The sequence below is a fragment of the Dermacentor andersoni genome, chromosome 2, assembly GCF_023375885.2.
Source record: "Dermacentor andersoni chromosome 2, qqDerAnde1_hic_scaffold, whole genome shotgun sequence".
Lineage (NCBI taxonomy): Eukaryota > Metazoa > Arthropoda > Arachnida > Ixodida > Ixodidae > Dermacentor > Dermacentor andersoni.
In genome coordinates this window covers 107565565-107580945 of record NC_092815.1, presented here as the reverse complement: position 1 = coordinate 107580945, position 15381 = coordinate 107565565, and the positions used below count along the sequence as shown (strand labels likewise).

Genomic DNA, 15381 nt, shown 5'->3' with positions numbered 1-15381 from the left:
CACTACATGCACTCTGAAAACATCGCAGATTGCTTTGAAGATGAGGTCCACTCGGACGCGCACTTTGACCACCTCGCAGATCGCTTTCAAGATATGGCACCTGAATGGCCGCGCCGTAAGCAGCAGGCGCCAGAGAAAGACATCCTCCCCTCCCTCCACTTCACCCCCATGCCTTGCGCGTGCGACAGGACACACGAGATTGAGCCACGTTCGCCGGCTCACCCTTGCATGCTTTCTCTTGCACATACAGCATACCGCGCACGGCAATGATTTTAATGCCCTTGAGCTTTATACGGAACCTCCTGGGAGAGAAGCAACCTGCAACAGATGCATGGCCAGGCGCAAACGCGTCTCTCTCCAGTCAAGCCTAAACAAAGGGCTGCAGATGGAGAAAGCAATGCTGCGCAGCCCGTGAGGCGATGCCAGCGTCGCCCACATGCTCCCGCACACTAGCACTCTCCCCATCCACGATGGCACAGAGTTCGAATTATCGGTGGAGGTGTGGATTTCAGTGTGAATTAGTGGGATGTATTACATATTGCTTTCAGTACATTGCTGGACAGACCACGGCGACTACTTCGAATTATCCGAAATTGCAAATTAACGAGTTGTAAATTAGCAAGCTTTCACTGTATATGCTAGGAGTGGGTGGGGGGGGGGGGGGGCAGGGTCGCACGACTCTGCTTCTACTATGGCTGTTGCCACACATTACACGGTTGTGCGCAGCTATGCACATCTTTTCGGGGAAAGGTCATCTGCACTGGATTCGAAGGCTAACCAACCCAAGATAGTTGTTGGCTTCATGTGTGCTGTGTTCTTGCGTGCCTTGTTCGCACTGAAGCAAGAGGCAGCACGATGGGGAATTTGCTTGTTGCTGCTGCTGTTCTTAATCACGCCAGCGTTCTGACAGCGAGTGTCTGCGGTCATCCAGAGAAATGTGTTCCAAGTTTGCCTGTGCGTGCATGACACTGTGCTTGTTAATTTAGTTGGGAAGCAAACATTTACAGCATTTTATACAGCTAATAAAGCTACTAGCCTTAATGTATATAGCTGTCTAATAATTTTCTCTGCTTTGCCTTTTGAGCACAAGTGCAATTTTTTCGAAGATTTATATCTGTTACCTTCAGCCCTGCTTGACAAGCCATTAAAGAATAGCAAAACTGGAAAGGAACACGTCAGGAAGATTAGCCCATCTTAACACAGCCAGAAATGTGAAAGACTTGCACAAGGAAAGAAGCAGCACTTACAAAGAGTATGATATTTACAGTTAAACCTCGATATAATTAAGTATTTAACTTTTTGTAACATCTTGCCCATAGAACATGTATTTAAAACCTCAATATAACGAAGTGTGTTTGTATGTGATTTCAATATAACGAAATTTCACTGCCGTCGCAAAGGAATGCCGAGACAATAAACGGAAACTTCCACGGATGCAGATGGTGAAATGATTGAATTACAAGATGCTGCTTGCAAACGCACCTCTCAAATCGCTCACAGCGCAACAAGAGCGACTGCAGAAGTGGAGCTGCATCATGTTCTGTATAAAGTACAAGTGCAATAATTTTCTATCGCGCCCCGCGCACTGCGTGCTTTAGGTGCGAGTGTAAGTGTGCAAGGGTGAGACAAGAGAGGTGGCGGCTTCACGAGTGCCGCCTTCCCACGCGAGCAAAGGCAAAGAAGAGGGGAGCGAGTTCGCGGTAACGCGATCAAGTGCGCGCTTGTTGGTGCGTGTCTCGGCTGTGGCTGCACATGGCTGTAAGCGCGGCTGAGTGCATACACAGTCGCGCACCCTGCTTTAGAGGTAATCTGGGTGAAGGAAATAGGTCACGTGGAGTTCCGGTCAACTCTGCCAATTTCGGTGGAGCAAATATTTTTGCTCCACAGAGCGATCCGGAATTGGTGGCTGGTCCTAATCTGCCATTGGAATACACAACTCACGCTCTCACTCTGCCATTGGAATTCTTCCATTGAAACTCACGCTATCATTCTGCCAGAGCAGGAAAACGATCTGGATCTACCACTGGATTTCAACATAAAGTATTTTCAGGTATACCGCCATAGGACCTGACGTATATCATATGGAATGTATCGTGTCACACGTTCCATACGGATGGACAGACTTCCCAGGGAAATAGCTCTCGAATGTTTACACTTAAAGACAGTGCTGCTACTGCTCACGCTCAGGTGCACAAAGTTATCAGTAACTGTAATATCAAACAGCTTTTGCGGTGGAGATGCGAAGTTCCGCATTTTGTATAAAGAGACGCATGTTGGTAATGCCAACAGTTATTAGAACAGCATCCTCCTTTCCACTTTGTTTCCAACGGCAGTCACCATGTACCGCCTATAGCAGGGTTCGAGGCTATCTGACACGTGCTCCTGTGTTCGCGCTCATATTGCTCACGATAGTACTTGGCATGAAACAGTATCATTCGCCGCCGACTCCCAAATTTATCAAAATAAATTTTTCTCATTTAAATTAGCTTCTTTTGATGTCCCAATAATTTGGAAACTTCTGCGGCCCCTTTCCATGCAAGAAAAATCAATTGGTGACTGTACTTATTTGCATAAAAGGTTGAATTTCAATACAACGAAATTTCCCTATAACGAAACAAATTGCCAATTTTACCGACTCCGTTGTTTCGAGGTTTAACTGTATGTGTGCACTTGCAAAACACTTCGTTCCACAATCAAAGGCAGCTTATTGCATGCCCTGCAAATTTGTCACATCTTTTGCTTAAATACTGTCACGGGGATAACACTATTGCCTTCCACTGGAAGCATGTTGCCAGACTGGGTGAGATGTTCGCTGCGGAGCTCTGTGGTGAAGACACATACCCAGCACTTCCACCAAAATATCATGGGGATGAAACTATTTACACGATGTATTTACCAGGCATACATAAACAGCAGCTGAGAATCCCAAGAAGTTTCCACACTGCCGTCTTCACCGTCGACGACATTGTCCTCTCTTCCCACCGTAACATTAATATATATGGCAAATAAAAGGAAATGAGTTTAAATTTAAGCAGCTCGTGTACTGTGACAAGAATGTGCTCATGACTGTCAATTATGGATGACACGTCCTGCTTTTCGAGAGACTAGAAGCTCTGATCACACAGAAGTCACCAAAGTGTTTTGCATCACAACGACAATATTGTGTCTCACTGCCTAGTCCAGTACCAAGCTTTACGGAGGGAACATAAGAACGAAACAGATAGAAAAAAATATCACTTTCTTAGATATAAGATGTATATGTAGGAAGCTATAGAAGTGTTTTGTCTATGCAATGTGATCATTAGACTCCTCTGTGGAGCTCAACTTCAAACATTAAATATGATGCTTGCATTGAAATCTATTTGCCGACAGCAGAATCATAACAGAATTCCTGGCAGGCAGAAGCAGCAGCTCTGTTGTGTCTCACAATGCCACCTGCCACCAGGAACCTCGTGGCACAGATGTCGACGTCCTGCCAAATATAAAACTGCATGCACCCTGCAGGGTTTGCCTAACCAACACTCCAATGTGAAAGAGCGCAAGCACCTTATTTTTACTTATACGATGCAACCATGATTATACAAAGATGAGACTTCTTGAAGACCCAGGAAATTATTATAATATAAGAGTTATAATGTAGGCCATAGCTGTGCACTTAAAATATGTTTTAATAAGGCGTGATTTCCAATCCACTGCTGCAGTCCATGTTCACAGCTGAGCTATCCAGAATATGCAGAGGCAGCACCATTATTGTTAGACATCGGTATTGAAAATGGTGGGAACGAGCACTCTGACCACTCTAAACTGTCAGAACTTCTCCCCTGCATTCTGCGCTGATTTTCTTGCAGATATGCACCTCCTCCTGCATGTTTGCAACTGTATTCTCATTACGCCGCCGCAAGACTGGCTTTTCTGCATGGCTCGTTTGTTTGATGGTTGAGCTTGCCACATATCGCAGAATAAAAAAGGAGGGAAAAGGAGACACATTTCACATTATATTCAAAGCAAAGAGCAAAGCTGGGCAGCAGAGCAAGTTCTGGGGTCAGTAATTTAAGAAAAGATGTGGCTTCATATTTGTACGAACACTCTACAAATATAATATTGTACAAGTTCAGTTGTAGGTAGGTGAATGTTGTGTGCAGAAACCACAGGCATGCAATAAAACATGTGCACGCCTCTTATAGTTGCTGGTACCCAAGCGGCTGATGCTGGTAACGCAGAGCAGAACAATGAAATAGCTGCACAGTTCCCTAGCCAGTGCATACACACAATTCTCCATATATTGCAGTTTCTGTGAAACAGTTGCAAGCGCAAACAAGACTAACGGAAAAAATGGTGGGAGAGGACAGTGCTGGTGTCCTTTGAGATTCCACTTCCCTAAATTTCCATTTCCCTGTGGAAAGTGTTATATCCTCCTGAGACCCCGCTATGGGGATTTGTCCAATATATTGGACATTAAGAAATGCGACAGTACTCCTATGACAAGGCTTTCATCATCATAACACCGCGCTGTCCAACTTATTGGACACCTGCTTGCGCCATCTATGCAGCATTGATGAAAATACATCGTTCAAATTCCCGCCGAAAGAGTTCCACAATGGCAGCATTAAGCGGCGCGGCGTTTTACGGCAGCTTCCGGAGAAGTAAGCACTGTTTCTCATATTTCTACCTGCTTTCAGGGCATATCTTTGATTTTATATTAAATTAATACAACAGCGTACGTGCAGAATACGAAATTTAAACTGTTCGCATGCTTACTTTTTTTTACGCTTCCTTTGATTTCGCGGGTCCATTACGTTGGACGCTAGGACTCAAACCGGTTATTTTGACTGCGCTTTTGTGACGGCCTTGTTATGAACAGCAGGGGAGTACTGTTGGAATTTAGCGGCTTGTGGACGAAATCGCATCTCTTTCTTTCTTTAGGGGACTGGCCTCGCGTGTCTGATGAATTAAGCCGATAACTTCTTTTTTCAATCCATGGCTAGGACACGCAAGACATCTGTTGCAGCTGGTCTCGTAAGAGAAAAAAAACATATCGATATCCCTCTACCAGATATTGTGCGCATGAACAACGTCAACATGGGCGGTGTTGACAAGGCAGACCGAATGATAAGTTACTACAGGATAAAAGCATGCGTCAACAAGTGGACAATTAGAGCCATCTTTCACCTCTTCGACATTGCCCTCAGCAACTCCTGGGTGCAGTATACGCGGGACGTACGCTCCCTAAAGAAACAGCAGAAAGAAATACTCAAATAAATCCAGTTCCGCCAATCTGTTGCTGAGACTATCGGTAAGAAGCAGGATGAAACGGAGAGCGAGAACGACGCCGACTGGCATCCACCATCAAAGCAGGCTCGACTGTCTCCTCGAGAACCCCAAGAAAAGAGCATTACCCACTGTTCAATGCTGGGAGACACTGCAAACGCTGCCCGTTGCAGACTACAGGGCTGCGACATGAAAACAAAGTTTTTTTGCACCAAATGTTGGCTCTTCTGCATCACCAAGGACAAAAAAGGTGTTTTGAAATTGCCCCCAGGAAGTGGACACATGAGCAAAATTTTTGTTGAGAAGAGGAACTCTTTTTATGTACTTTATTCACTACTTTGCCTTTCGAGTTATTGAAATATTTTTGCACACGAGTTTCAGCGCAATATCTGCAGCACATCATTACGTTCGCGCTGGGTGAAAAAAGACCGGGTAGCATCCCAGTGTCCAATATATTGGACATCGCGCTGAGCTGAAACTAAAACTATCAGGGCTGTTGAAAAAATATTTAACACTTCTCACCTTCATAACCCTACTGACTTATTCTGAAAGTTTGGGGAAAATCTGTGCACCCAAATGCATCCCGTGTCTCAGGAGTATATTGGAAAAATAGGCGGGTGCCTGAACGACTGGCTCAGGGAGCACCAAAATCCTGTAAATGCTCCAGCAGGCGCTGGCCACTTGGCCAACCACTGCTGAAGATGTACTTGTAAATGCTGCCCGTGTTTTCATAACATGCAAATGCTCAGACGACTCACCAGGCAGTTAGATATGGAAATATTTGAGGTGTTTTGCAATTCAAAAGCTGCTGATGAATGCATGAGCGCTCCATCACTGGCACTCACTTTTAAAGAACTGTTGTACCTTGAGAAGAATGTGGTTAATGCTTTGTAATGGCTTGTTGTGAGTACTTATTGGCTTCGTTGCACAATTCGTCGTCTCCTACGTGGCACATCCATTTATGCATCTGTCTGCACATTTATTTGAGCATATGGTGGCCTCTTTGCATGTTTTTCTGAACTAGCACTCTGTTCTGTCCCACCCTTGTTTTTCGTTAGTGCTGTTCGCGCTAGTAACTATGTCATAGGAACTGCATCAACATCAACTAGCCCAACATACTACGTTAATTAGTCCATATATTACAATTTCATGCATGTAACCATCCCTGGCATAGTGACCTGCACTCTGAATTACAACTTTAAAAAAACATTCTAATAAAATGGGAAGGTGGATGGGGGGTGGGGGGGGTAGGTGGCAGAACCACCTTCAACAAATTTTGAATCATGTAATACCTGAAGGGTTTGCATTTGCCCACACTTGTACATCGAACTCAAATTTCTTACTATCAGGATGCAGCTTGTACATGTGAAAATACAGTAATCGTTGACTGCATTCACATTACTGCACACAATTTCGTTCTGTTCATCATGCACAGGGACTAACCGAGACTAACCTTCTCCATGCCTTTCTGGAAGAGCAGCTCAAAGTGGTGGTGCTGCTGCAGCAAATCGAAGACGTAGGTCATCTCGCTGTACCGCGCCATGCCGGTCAGTAGAGACACAAGCAAGCCAAAGTGTTTACCAGCCACGAGGTATGGCGTGAGTCTGTGACAGCGGTGCAGCACGCGCGAGATGCCCTCCATGCTGCACGCCTCCAGGAAGCAGCTGTGTGACCGCACACAAAGCTCTACCTCCAGCGACAGTGCTGCACACCACAAAACAGAGTGCCGCTCATTCAACAAGTCAACCAACCTTACACAGTGGTGCAACGTTCAGCGACTCAAGTTACTTACTAAAGAAAGAAGAAAAGAACGAATTAGCATTGGGTCCTACTGTTCCCTAACTAAAACAGTTGGAAATGCGAATTGTGAGGTATTGTCACATACAGTAAGCACACGCAGTCCCTTACCTCAGATAGAACAAGAACTGACATTTTTAGGCAGTCTTTATTTCCACAAACAATAACAGAATGAAGCAAACTGCCTCTTGAGCAGTTATTGAGCAATAAGGCTACTGAATATTACTATTTTTGAAATGTTACTGCATCACGTACGTTATGTGTTATCTAAATTTGCCTCTTACTGTTCACGTGATATGTTGTGCTTTATCTTTTTCCCCTTTTGCATGGATCAATGACACCTGCAATATTATTTAAATAGGGTTCAGCATTCCTGGCTTTTATTTTCTTATAACTCAGCGTACTGTTACAATCGGCCAGCGGGGGTAGTGACCATCTAGCTTCTTCTGCACCACTGCAACAAATCGCTTCGTGAAGCCAACAATGCATCCCCCTCGGACACACCTGCGGCGACAGCAAGGCAAGACACGTTTGGTGGATAGAGCGTTTGTTGGTTCACTCTTGCCATCACAGACCAATGGGAGCAAGAAACTCCTAGAAAAGAGTCTTCTATGGTGTTTCCTCACAGACATCAGTAACTGCCACGGTCGTTTGACAGACGCTCCAGCTAACTGCGGAACCAAGATGCGCCAGCTTGAGTCAAGTGTGACAATCCCTGTTTATGAAGGTCCCCTCCTTCCTGTGTGTTCAGTGAACAAAGGTACGGGAGTGAGTGTGTGAACCCTCACCCTCAATGTGGGTCCTTCAATGACTTTGAACGCTCAGACTGGATGAAGGTGGGGCAGCAGATTTCCCTGGCCTATGGATTTAGGGAGGACAGAGGGGGACAGAGGGGGTTAGGGGACAGAGAGGGGACAGAGGTTTTTTTTGGCTCCTCAGGGTGCTTTGATTCAGTCATGCTAGACTGATGAGACGTAAAATTCTCCACTCTTCATGTAGGTATTATAAATAAGCCCAGCAGTCCTCATTCTCGACGAGAACACATTCTCCCTTCAACAACGTCCCTGGCGTGGACGAGTCAGACGTCATGGGCCAGCTACCCCTTTTGACATGCCCGACCCCAACTCTTACAGTACATCTTTAGGTTTTCAGTTCCATCTAACATATATTTTTCACCAATCATATTTTTCCGCGTGAACTTTCACTGGCATTTTTCAGTAGATTCTATTTAGCATCGATGTTACCAGTTAGGGTTGGTGAATATCTGGCTCACTGAGTTTTTTTTTTTTGGTGCTGGAATGTGCTGTGTAACTGCACATACTGCATCTTCAACACTGTAGTTGTATCAAATACACAGAATAACAAAGCTTTGAAGAAGCAGCCTAGCAAGGAGATGGTGGGTGATACAGTGATGTGACTATGTAGGAATTAAAAAAGTGTGTTTGCTATTCGAACACAAATAGAATAAGGCTTAATTCATAACATTAGGCCAGTACAGAGCACCACTGTATAATTACAAAAAAAAGGAGAGACTATGTAGATATGACCCCACATTACCATCAGTGAACTTCCCCAGTTCATCCCTCACAGTGTCTGCAACGTGCAAGGAAAACTGCAAGTATCCCGGCCAGCCCCAGCATACCCAGCTCCTTGTTTTCATCACAGCGGCAGGCAAAATGGATGCACATAAGAAAAATGTGAAGACTACTTGGGTGACAGGCTGACGTGTTACCTTGACCTTGCCATGCTCTTTGTACTGGAGGACATGTAGGCTTGTAGCTGCACGCTGATTCTAAACTGTCTAGCAAATTTGCTTTCGCTGACCCTTTCCGGTTAAAACCAATTACTGAGAAAATGCTGAACCCTATATCAAATACACAGATGAACAAACAAATTAATTAAACAAATTAATTAAACAACTTAATCAGGTTTTGAATGCGCTCTACAACTGAGTGGACCTGTTGCTGAGCTGCATACTGAGGCCCCCTATAGGAATTTTGTTGCACCATGCCCTGACATTAGAAAGCCTGAAGCTCCTGCTCACAGTTTAATGCTTTGGAATACAAGGCATGCTATGGGAGCCTTGTGAAGGTATTCAGCAGCACATCTTGTCACTTGCACAATAGCTTCTAAACATTTGGCAATGACAGTGTACAAAATGTAAAAGGTAGAACATTCTGGCCAGAGTGGTACACTACTTCCAAAACTATTTCAGCATTTTTTCTGCAGAGATGACTTGCTTGCAGAGAAAATAACAATTAGAGGCCGCTTTTATTTTCACAATTTATCTAGTGAACAAGAGACGATAAAAATGTCATTTTCTGTTGTATCATGTTTTTGCGGCCTTTTAGAAGATTTGTGCCAAACCGTTCTGGACATCTAGCCATTTGGAGTTAAGTCATTTTGAATGAGAATAGCTCATCCAACCACACTAGCTTGTCACTTGACCATTTTCCACAAGACAGACTCATCCTGTCTAGTGAAGAAGTTTATTAAGTTCATAAGCAATTTAGGAATGATAGAAAAATTCTATAAGCAGACTTTCCCACTTACTTAACTTGCCCTAACCAATATGGCCACATTCCCGTTTGGAGCATTATTAAAGCTGACACAAGTGTTTTTTCAGCTTCAAGAGTGGAGGGAATGGGGGGCAGCAGCAATGTTGTCAACAGCCTGCATGTTGACAGCTCAATTATGATTCTAGCCCAATGTGTGCCATCCTGGTTGTCCAACAAGGTGCATGGAGAAACACACTTGCAAGTTTTGCATGTAACAACCTCCAACACGACTTGCACTGATCTGAAACTAAGTGTCTCTAAGAGAACATATGAGATATTGCACCTTTGAAGCTGTGTCGAACAGCATCAAGATTAGCTGCCCGAGCCTTGAGCAGGCAGTTTCCCAGCAGACATGGGTCACTGCACAAGCCTACTGCAAGGTCCCAGGAATCTAGTATTGTTTTTTTCTTGTTATCGTGGTCACGTCCTGAAAAAAAAAAAACATGAAACGAGAGAAAAAATTTTTTTCAGTGCTGGAAACAGGCAGTGTTGTGTACTAAAGAATATAACATACTCTCAAACATTTGTGGAAAAGAAACACCTGCTCAATTACAGCATCACGCTTACTTTACTGTTTCAGATCCAACCTAAATTCACATAGCTGGCTGCATTCTTCATGCAGCACTCTGACAGCCCAATGTAACAGTGTCCACATGAAAACAAAATGCAATGTACAATCACTACAGCATAAGGCAGAAATGTTGTTTGAGGTTTTGTATGGTGTCTTGAATTTTTCGGTTTTACTTTCCAGGGAGCTGTATTTGTTTATTTACTTCGTTCTGCCAGTCTACACAAACATTTGTGAATCTCTAATAAACCATTCAGCTACTAGTCAGCCCTTGCGTGTTCAGCTTCAGTCTTTATGCGGAGCTCATTCTTCTCAAGCAAATGCAAAAGTGGTGATTACAACATGTGATGTTTTTGTGGCACAAGGGCAAAATATGGTAAAGAAGATGGCAAGCTCATGACAAGGCAAAAACAAAGGTACTGTACCAGCAGCTGCTCGGATGGCTGTCATAGCATGGCGAAACAGAAACTTGGCCACATCTTCATCGGGAATCTTGAAAAACACTATCACCTTCTTTGCAAGGGCAAAGTCGCTGCGAGAAAGTGCTCGTTCTGTGCCCGCACTGCTCAGCAACCGTCCCAGGTGGCTGACAGGGTCAGTCTCCAATGCCAGCTCCTCATATGCACATTGCAGATGCTGCGCGGGCAGCATAACATAGGTTAGCTACTGGCATTCATACAAAATCTCTCAATCATGAGCACTTGGACAATCATTAGACCATACTTATGAGCTTACTATAATGAGCAACAATAAAGCTTTGTCCCTAACCCCTTCAGGCACTTTGTACACAATTACACACACCAAGGTGGTGCATAAGAAGTAAAAGTACCGATGAAAATAACCATGTTTAAAACAGGTCACATACACCTTGAGACGCTTATCATTTGACTTTTACTGCAAGTTTGAATAATATGTGCAAAGTGTTACAATGAAAGGAGCTGGAAGGTAGATGTATGTTTACTCTCAGTGCCAGTATGTCTACATGTAGTGAACTGACTTCTTTCATTGTTTCTGAGAGTGTTTTACATCAGGCATATTTTTGAAATGGATGGGTGCTTTCAAATATGCCAGACAGAATATATAGTTAATTTCCTTGTGTCTGATGCTCCTGTAGAGAGTTCATGCATGAAATTCACATTCTGTAAACTTGACATAACTCGCTGATTAAATCAAAATTCTTAATCTGTTCTGCTGCAGTACACCTTTAATGATTTTGCAGATGCGATAAATTCTGTCCATAAACAAAATTTTCAATGAACAGAATAATTGGGCAGCTGAAAGGGATAAGATAGCAATACTTGATGTCGCACGGCATACATGTTATTCCTGCGAGGACACAAGACATTCAGGTAGAAGGTATTCCAGCTCCTACTGAATTTCTTAAGTGATGTGGATTTAGACTGTGACAGGTAACATTTAGCAGACTCAGTTCGGGGCACTGAGCCGTGGGGGTGGGTGGGCTGGCACAGCATTGTGTGCTGAATGACTCACAACCTACAACTTTCATTCTATTCCACACTGAAGTGCATGTTACCTTGTTCACCATTCTTGTGCTGTGCTTTCTATGAGAACACAATGAATGGTATACATATACATTTTAGGTTTCTTAAACTCTATTGAAGGGTGCTGCAGGGGCAGAGAAATTGCCGGCAATTCAAGCTAGGCTAGATCCGCATGCAGCCAAGAACATCCTTCTCCTCATGTCGTGCAGGTATTTATTTGTTTTATTTATGTAAAATAACTGCCAATCTCATGACAGATCACCGAGGAGAAGGCAAACACAGCATGCAACTACAGTTGGCTAAGACACAGCAATAGAACATAAATATGCAATCATAACAGATTACACATAATTTGAAACAATTATTCTAGTAATAATAAGTACAACAACAATAACACCACTCATAAATACAAGAATAAGCATAACTTTAAATAACAAGAGACATATATCATAAACACCATAAAAAGACATCATCACATACTCAACGCAATATACCTCCCTAAGGTTAAACACAGCATGTTTCGCTGAGCGAATGCAAGGAAGACAGCAAGGTGCCAACAGGGAAACATGAAAGAGGGTGTGAAGCATGGGAGAAAAGGAAGACAGCAATTGAAGCAGCAAGCATGCGGTGGAGGAGGGCTACACATAGGGCATTGGAGAGAAAACAAAAAACATGGCAAAGTGCTACTGGCAGAGCACTTTGCAGTCGCCCTCTGCAACACTATTGGCCGAAGCTACACACTCTATATGCCTGAAAACACTCCTTTAAAATGCATGATAAGCCCATTACTTCTTTAAAAAGGGATACAGTTAAACATCAATTTAACAAAGTCAATGGGGCCGGAGAATTTGAGAAATTAAGAACTTCAAACCGAGTTCCTCATTGCATCAAAAATACTTAAAACACTCATGCAAATAACATATTTAATCAAAAGCAAAAATAAAATTCACATTTCAGATATTTGCTGTTTGCCAGCACTCCTGATGAAGCAGCACAAACAATACTGTCTTTCGCTTTCGAAATTGTGGACCGCATGCTCCGAGGAATGCCATGCTCTGTGGCCACATCAAGTTTCTTGCATACACCTGTGACGGCATGGATAATTTCCGATTTCTGTTCAAGGGTAAGTACTCCCTTCACGGTGGGCCTCATTCCTTGGTGCTATGTGCAAAACAGAAATCGCAAACTAAGGGTGTATGAGCTAAGGCTGCACCATGCACATTTCAACTCTGTTGTGACACGGTGGCTAGTGCCATCTGCTATAGCCAACACTGAGCTTGCTATGCTGAGGCCTTGCAATATGCAGTTTCCTTAAAGGGACCGTAAAGGCAAATACTAAGTCGATGTGGACTGTTTGAACACCGTTCCAGAAACCTTGCAACACTTGTTTCCTGCCAAGAAAAGACGGTTTACGAGAAAATTGCATCTGTAGGGTCCGAATACCTTTTTCAAGATTCAAATCTCCCGCCACCGAACCGGAGGAGTGGTGACGTTGCATACGCCGTCACCCCATTTTGCTGCCGTCGGGGAGTAAAACGGCGCCCGACAGACGGCGGTACTAAGCCAACACAGAGCGGCGGGTTCGCCACTGCAGCTGCCGTTTGGTCAAGTGGCGTAGACCTTTCAGGTATCCCGCAACATCACATGGAAGCCGAATTATCTGCTACTGGCAGTTTGTGTGAGTTTCAAGAGCCAGCAAAACCAGTGCAGCACTACACGATGACTACTGAAACGCGAACGCATGGGCAGTGCGGAGTCGAGAGCAAACGAAACCATTCGACCATAACTATAAGTCCGCTTCATTGTCAAGGGTAATTTCAATGAGTTCTTTTGTCTAAAAATGAAATAGAACTGGACAAGTAGCATTTTATTTCGTCTTATAATACAGTACAAGGATGCTTTCTGCAAGGAGTGGTTGAGTTCTAGTGACAGAATTTAACTGAGGAGTGCTTTCGTCATCGGGCAAATACTTGAATTTCCCAGGGGAGCCTCTAATCATCAATAAAACTACAATAAAACAATAAAACTTGGTTAATACACTCTAATAAACAATAATAAACACTCTAATCATGTCCTGCATTTATCTCAATTTCTCGATTATTAAGGCTTTGTTCGCCTTAGAGATTCTTGAGCCCTAGCCTATCACTTTAGCTTGACTTAATATTCGCCTTTAGTGTCTCTTTAAGGAAAGCAGTCTGACTCAAACAAGTGTAGCAATGCGTTTAGCATTACCCCAAAAAATTTAAGGCGTTATGAACACATTAAGTTTCCTGTGGGTTGTTTCTTTATAAATATCTCCCTAAAAACTTTGTTAAATCAAGTGAGCTGTTGAGTTAACTTCATTGCTTTGAGGTTTTCAATACATTAAGCTCTCCATGAGCTTTTGTCGGGTAACTGAAAGCATTTTGTCAAATAAGAAATTTTGTAAAATTGGATTTCGTTAAATCAAGGTTTGACTGTATAAGCATGGACACACAAGGCAGATGAGCTTGGGTGCTGCAGTGACTAATATCCCACTATTGCAGAGTATTCCCATTCCGTGGTGACACTGCAATGAACATGACAGTCACTAAACTTTCTTGCGCCAATCACAGCATAGGAAAAAGTGTTAGAAGGCACAACAAATTCCAAATGAACAATTCTCACCAGGGACAAGTTAAACATGACCAGGACACGCTGACAGAGCTCCTGGGAATGAGAGGCTGATGTGGCAAGTTGCTCCAATAGCTTCAAGATTCCTTCATCTCTAGATTTTTTGCTGCTGCTAGTACTTTGCCAAGCCGCTAGAGCACAGAGCACAAAATAGTACATACATCATAAATTTTTTTTTTTCACTGCACTTTACGGCATAAGTATGCACTAACCTTATTTATGCATGGCAAGAGCTTGCTCTGAGAGATGAAAAACAATGTGCTTGGCAGATTAATATGCATCAGGATATATGCAGGTCTGTTTGCAGAACGCTTTTTGTTCAATAATATACGCACTTAAATTTTTTTTTTCGACAATTGGATCAATTTCATTAGTAAGCCAGCTGATAATTTTGTTCATTGGTAGACATAATGTTAATAATTCCAGCTAATGGAAGTGCACACTAAATCTTTATCCACAATATTCTGGGCATATATTCAAAATCATGTAGAGTTGAAAGTTATCACAATTCAAGGATAACTCATGTTGGCAATTTCGTCACCAACTGTGGGCACCAGAATACCAAACACTAATCTTGCAATTCTATGCACTTAACTTAGTGCATGCTAAGCAGTGTACGGAGGTGAGAGATAAATGGCTTTGGAATGGTTCAGACATTGCGACAATTGGTGAGGAGGTGTAATGACCGAGCATGCAAGAGGTGAGTGGTAAAACTTGTTAAAGAGACATAGCCTTGATTTATTTCTGCGCACATCAAGATTAGGAAGATTAGTGCTGGCTTTAAGGCATTCAACACAAGAATAAATAGAATAATTTTAATATATGAACCTAGGTAGCTGCACCATTTTTTTTATCATGGCACTTATAGCATTGTAATAAATAAATGATAAACAAATAAAAAAATATTTCAGTGACTTTTAAAACTTGATTCTCTTCAATTTGAAACATGGAACTTTAACTTGCTGTGATGACGGGACATCAACAAACTGGCCATGCTAAGAGGATCACAAGGCAAGTGTGTGAACAAGGGAGGAGA

At 43.0% G+C, this 15381-nt stretch overlaps 1 protein-coding gene across 2 annotated transcripts in view; it reads right to left on the bottom strand.

Annotated features, from left to right (window-relative positions):
- The window catches only part of LOC126541463 (spatacsin), a 102768-nt gene that overhangs the window by 6626 nt on the left and 80761 nt on the right, over positions 1 to 15381 (bottom strand). For both annotated transcript variants that reach the window (XM_072286491.1, XM_072286492.1), the window contains 4 exons: positions 14340 to 14476; positions 10617 to 10827; positions 9907 to 10050; positions 6722 to 6972 (listed from right to left, as the gene is read on the bottom strand). In XM_072286491.1, coding sequence (XP_072142592.1) covers positions 6722 to 6972; positions 9907 to 10050; positions 10617 to 10827; positions 14340 to 14476 — 743 coding nt within the window. The remainder of the gene's footprint in view (positions 1 to 6721; positions 6973 to 9906; positions 10051 to 10616; positions 10828 to 14339; positions 14477 to 15381) is intronic.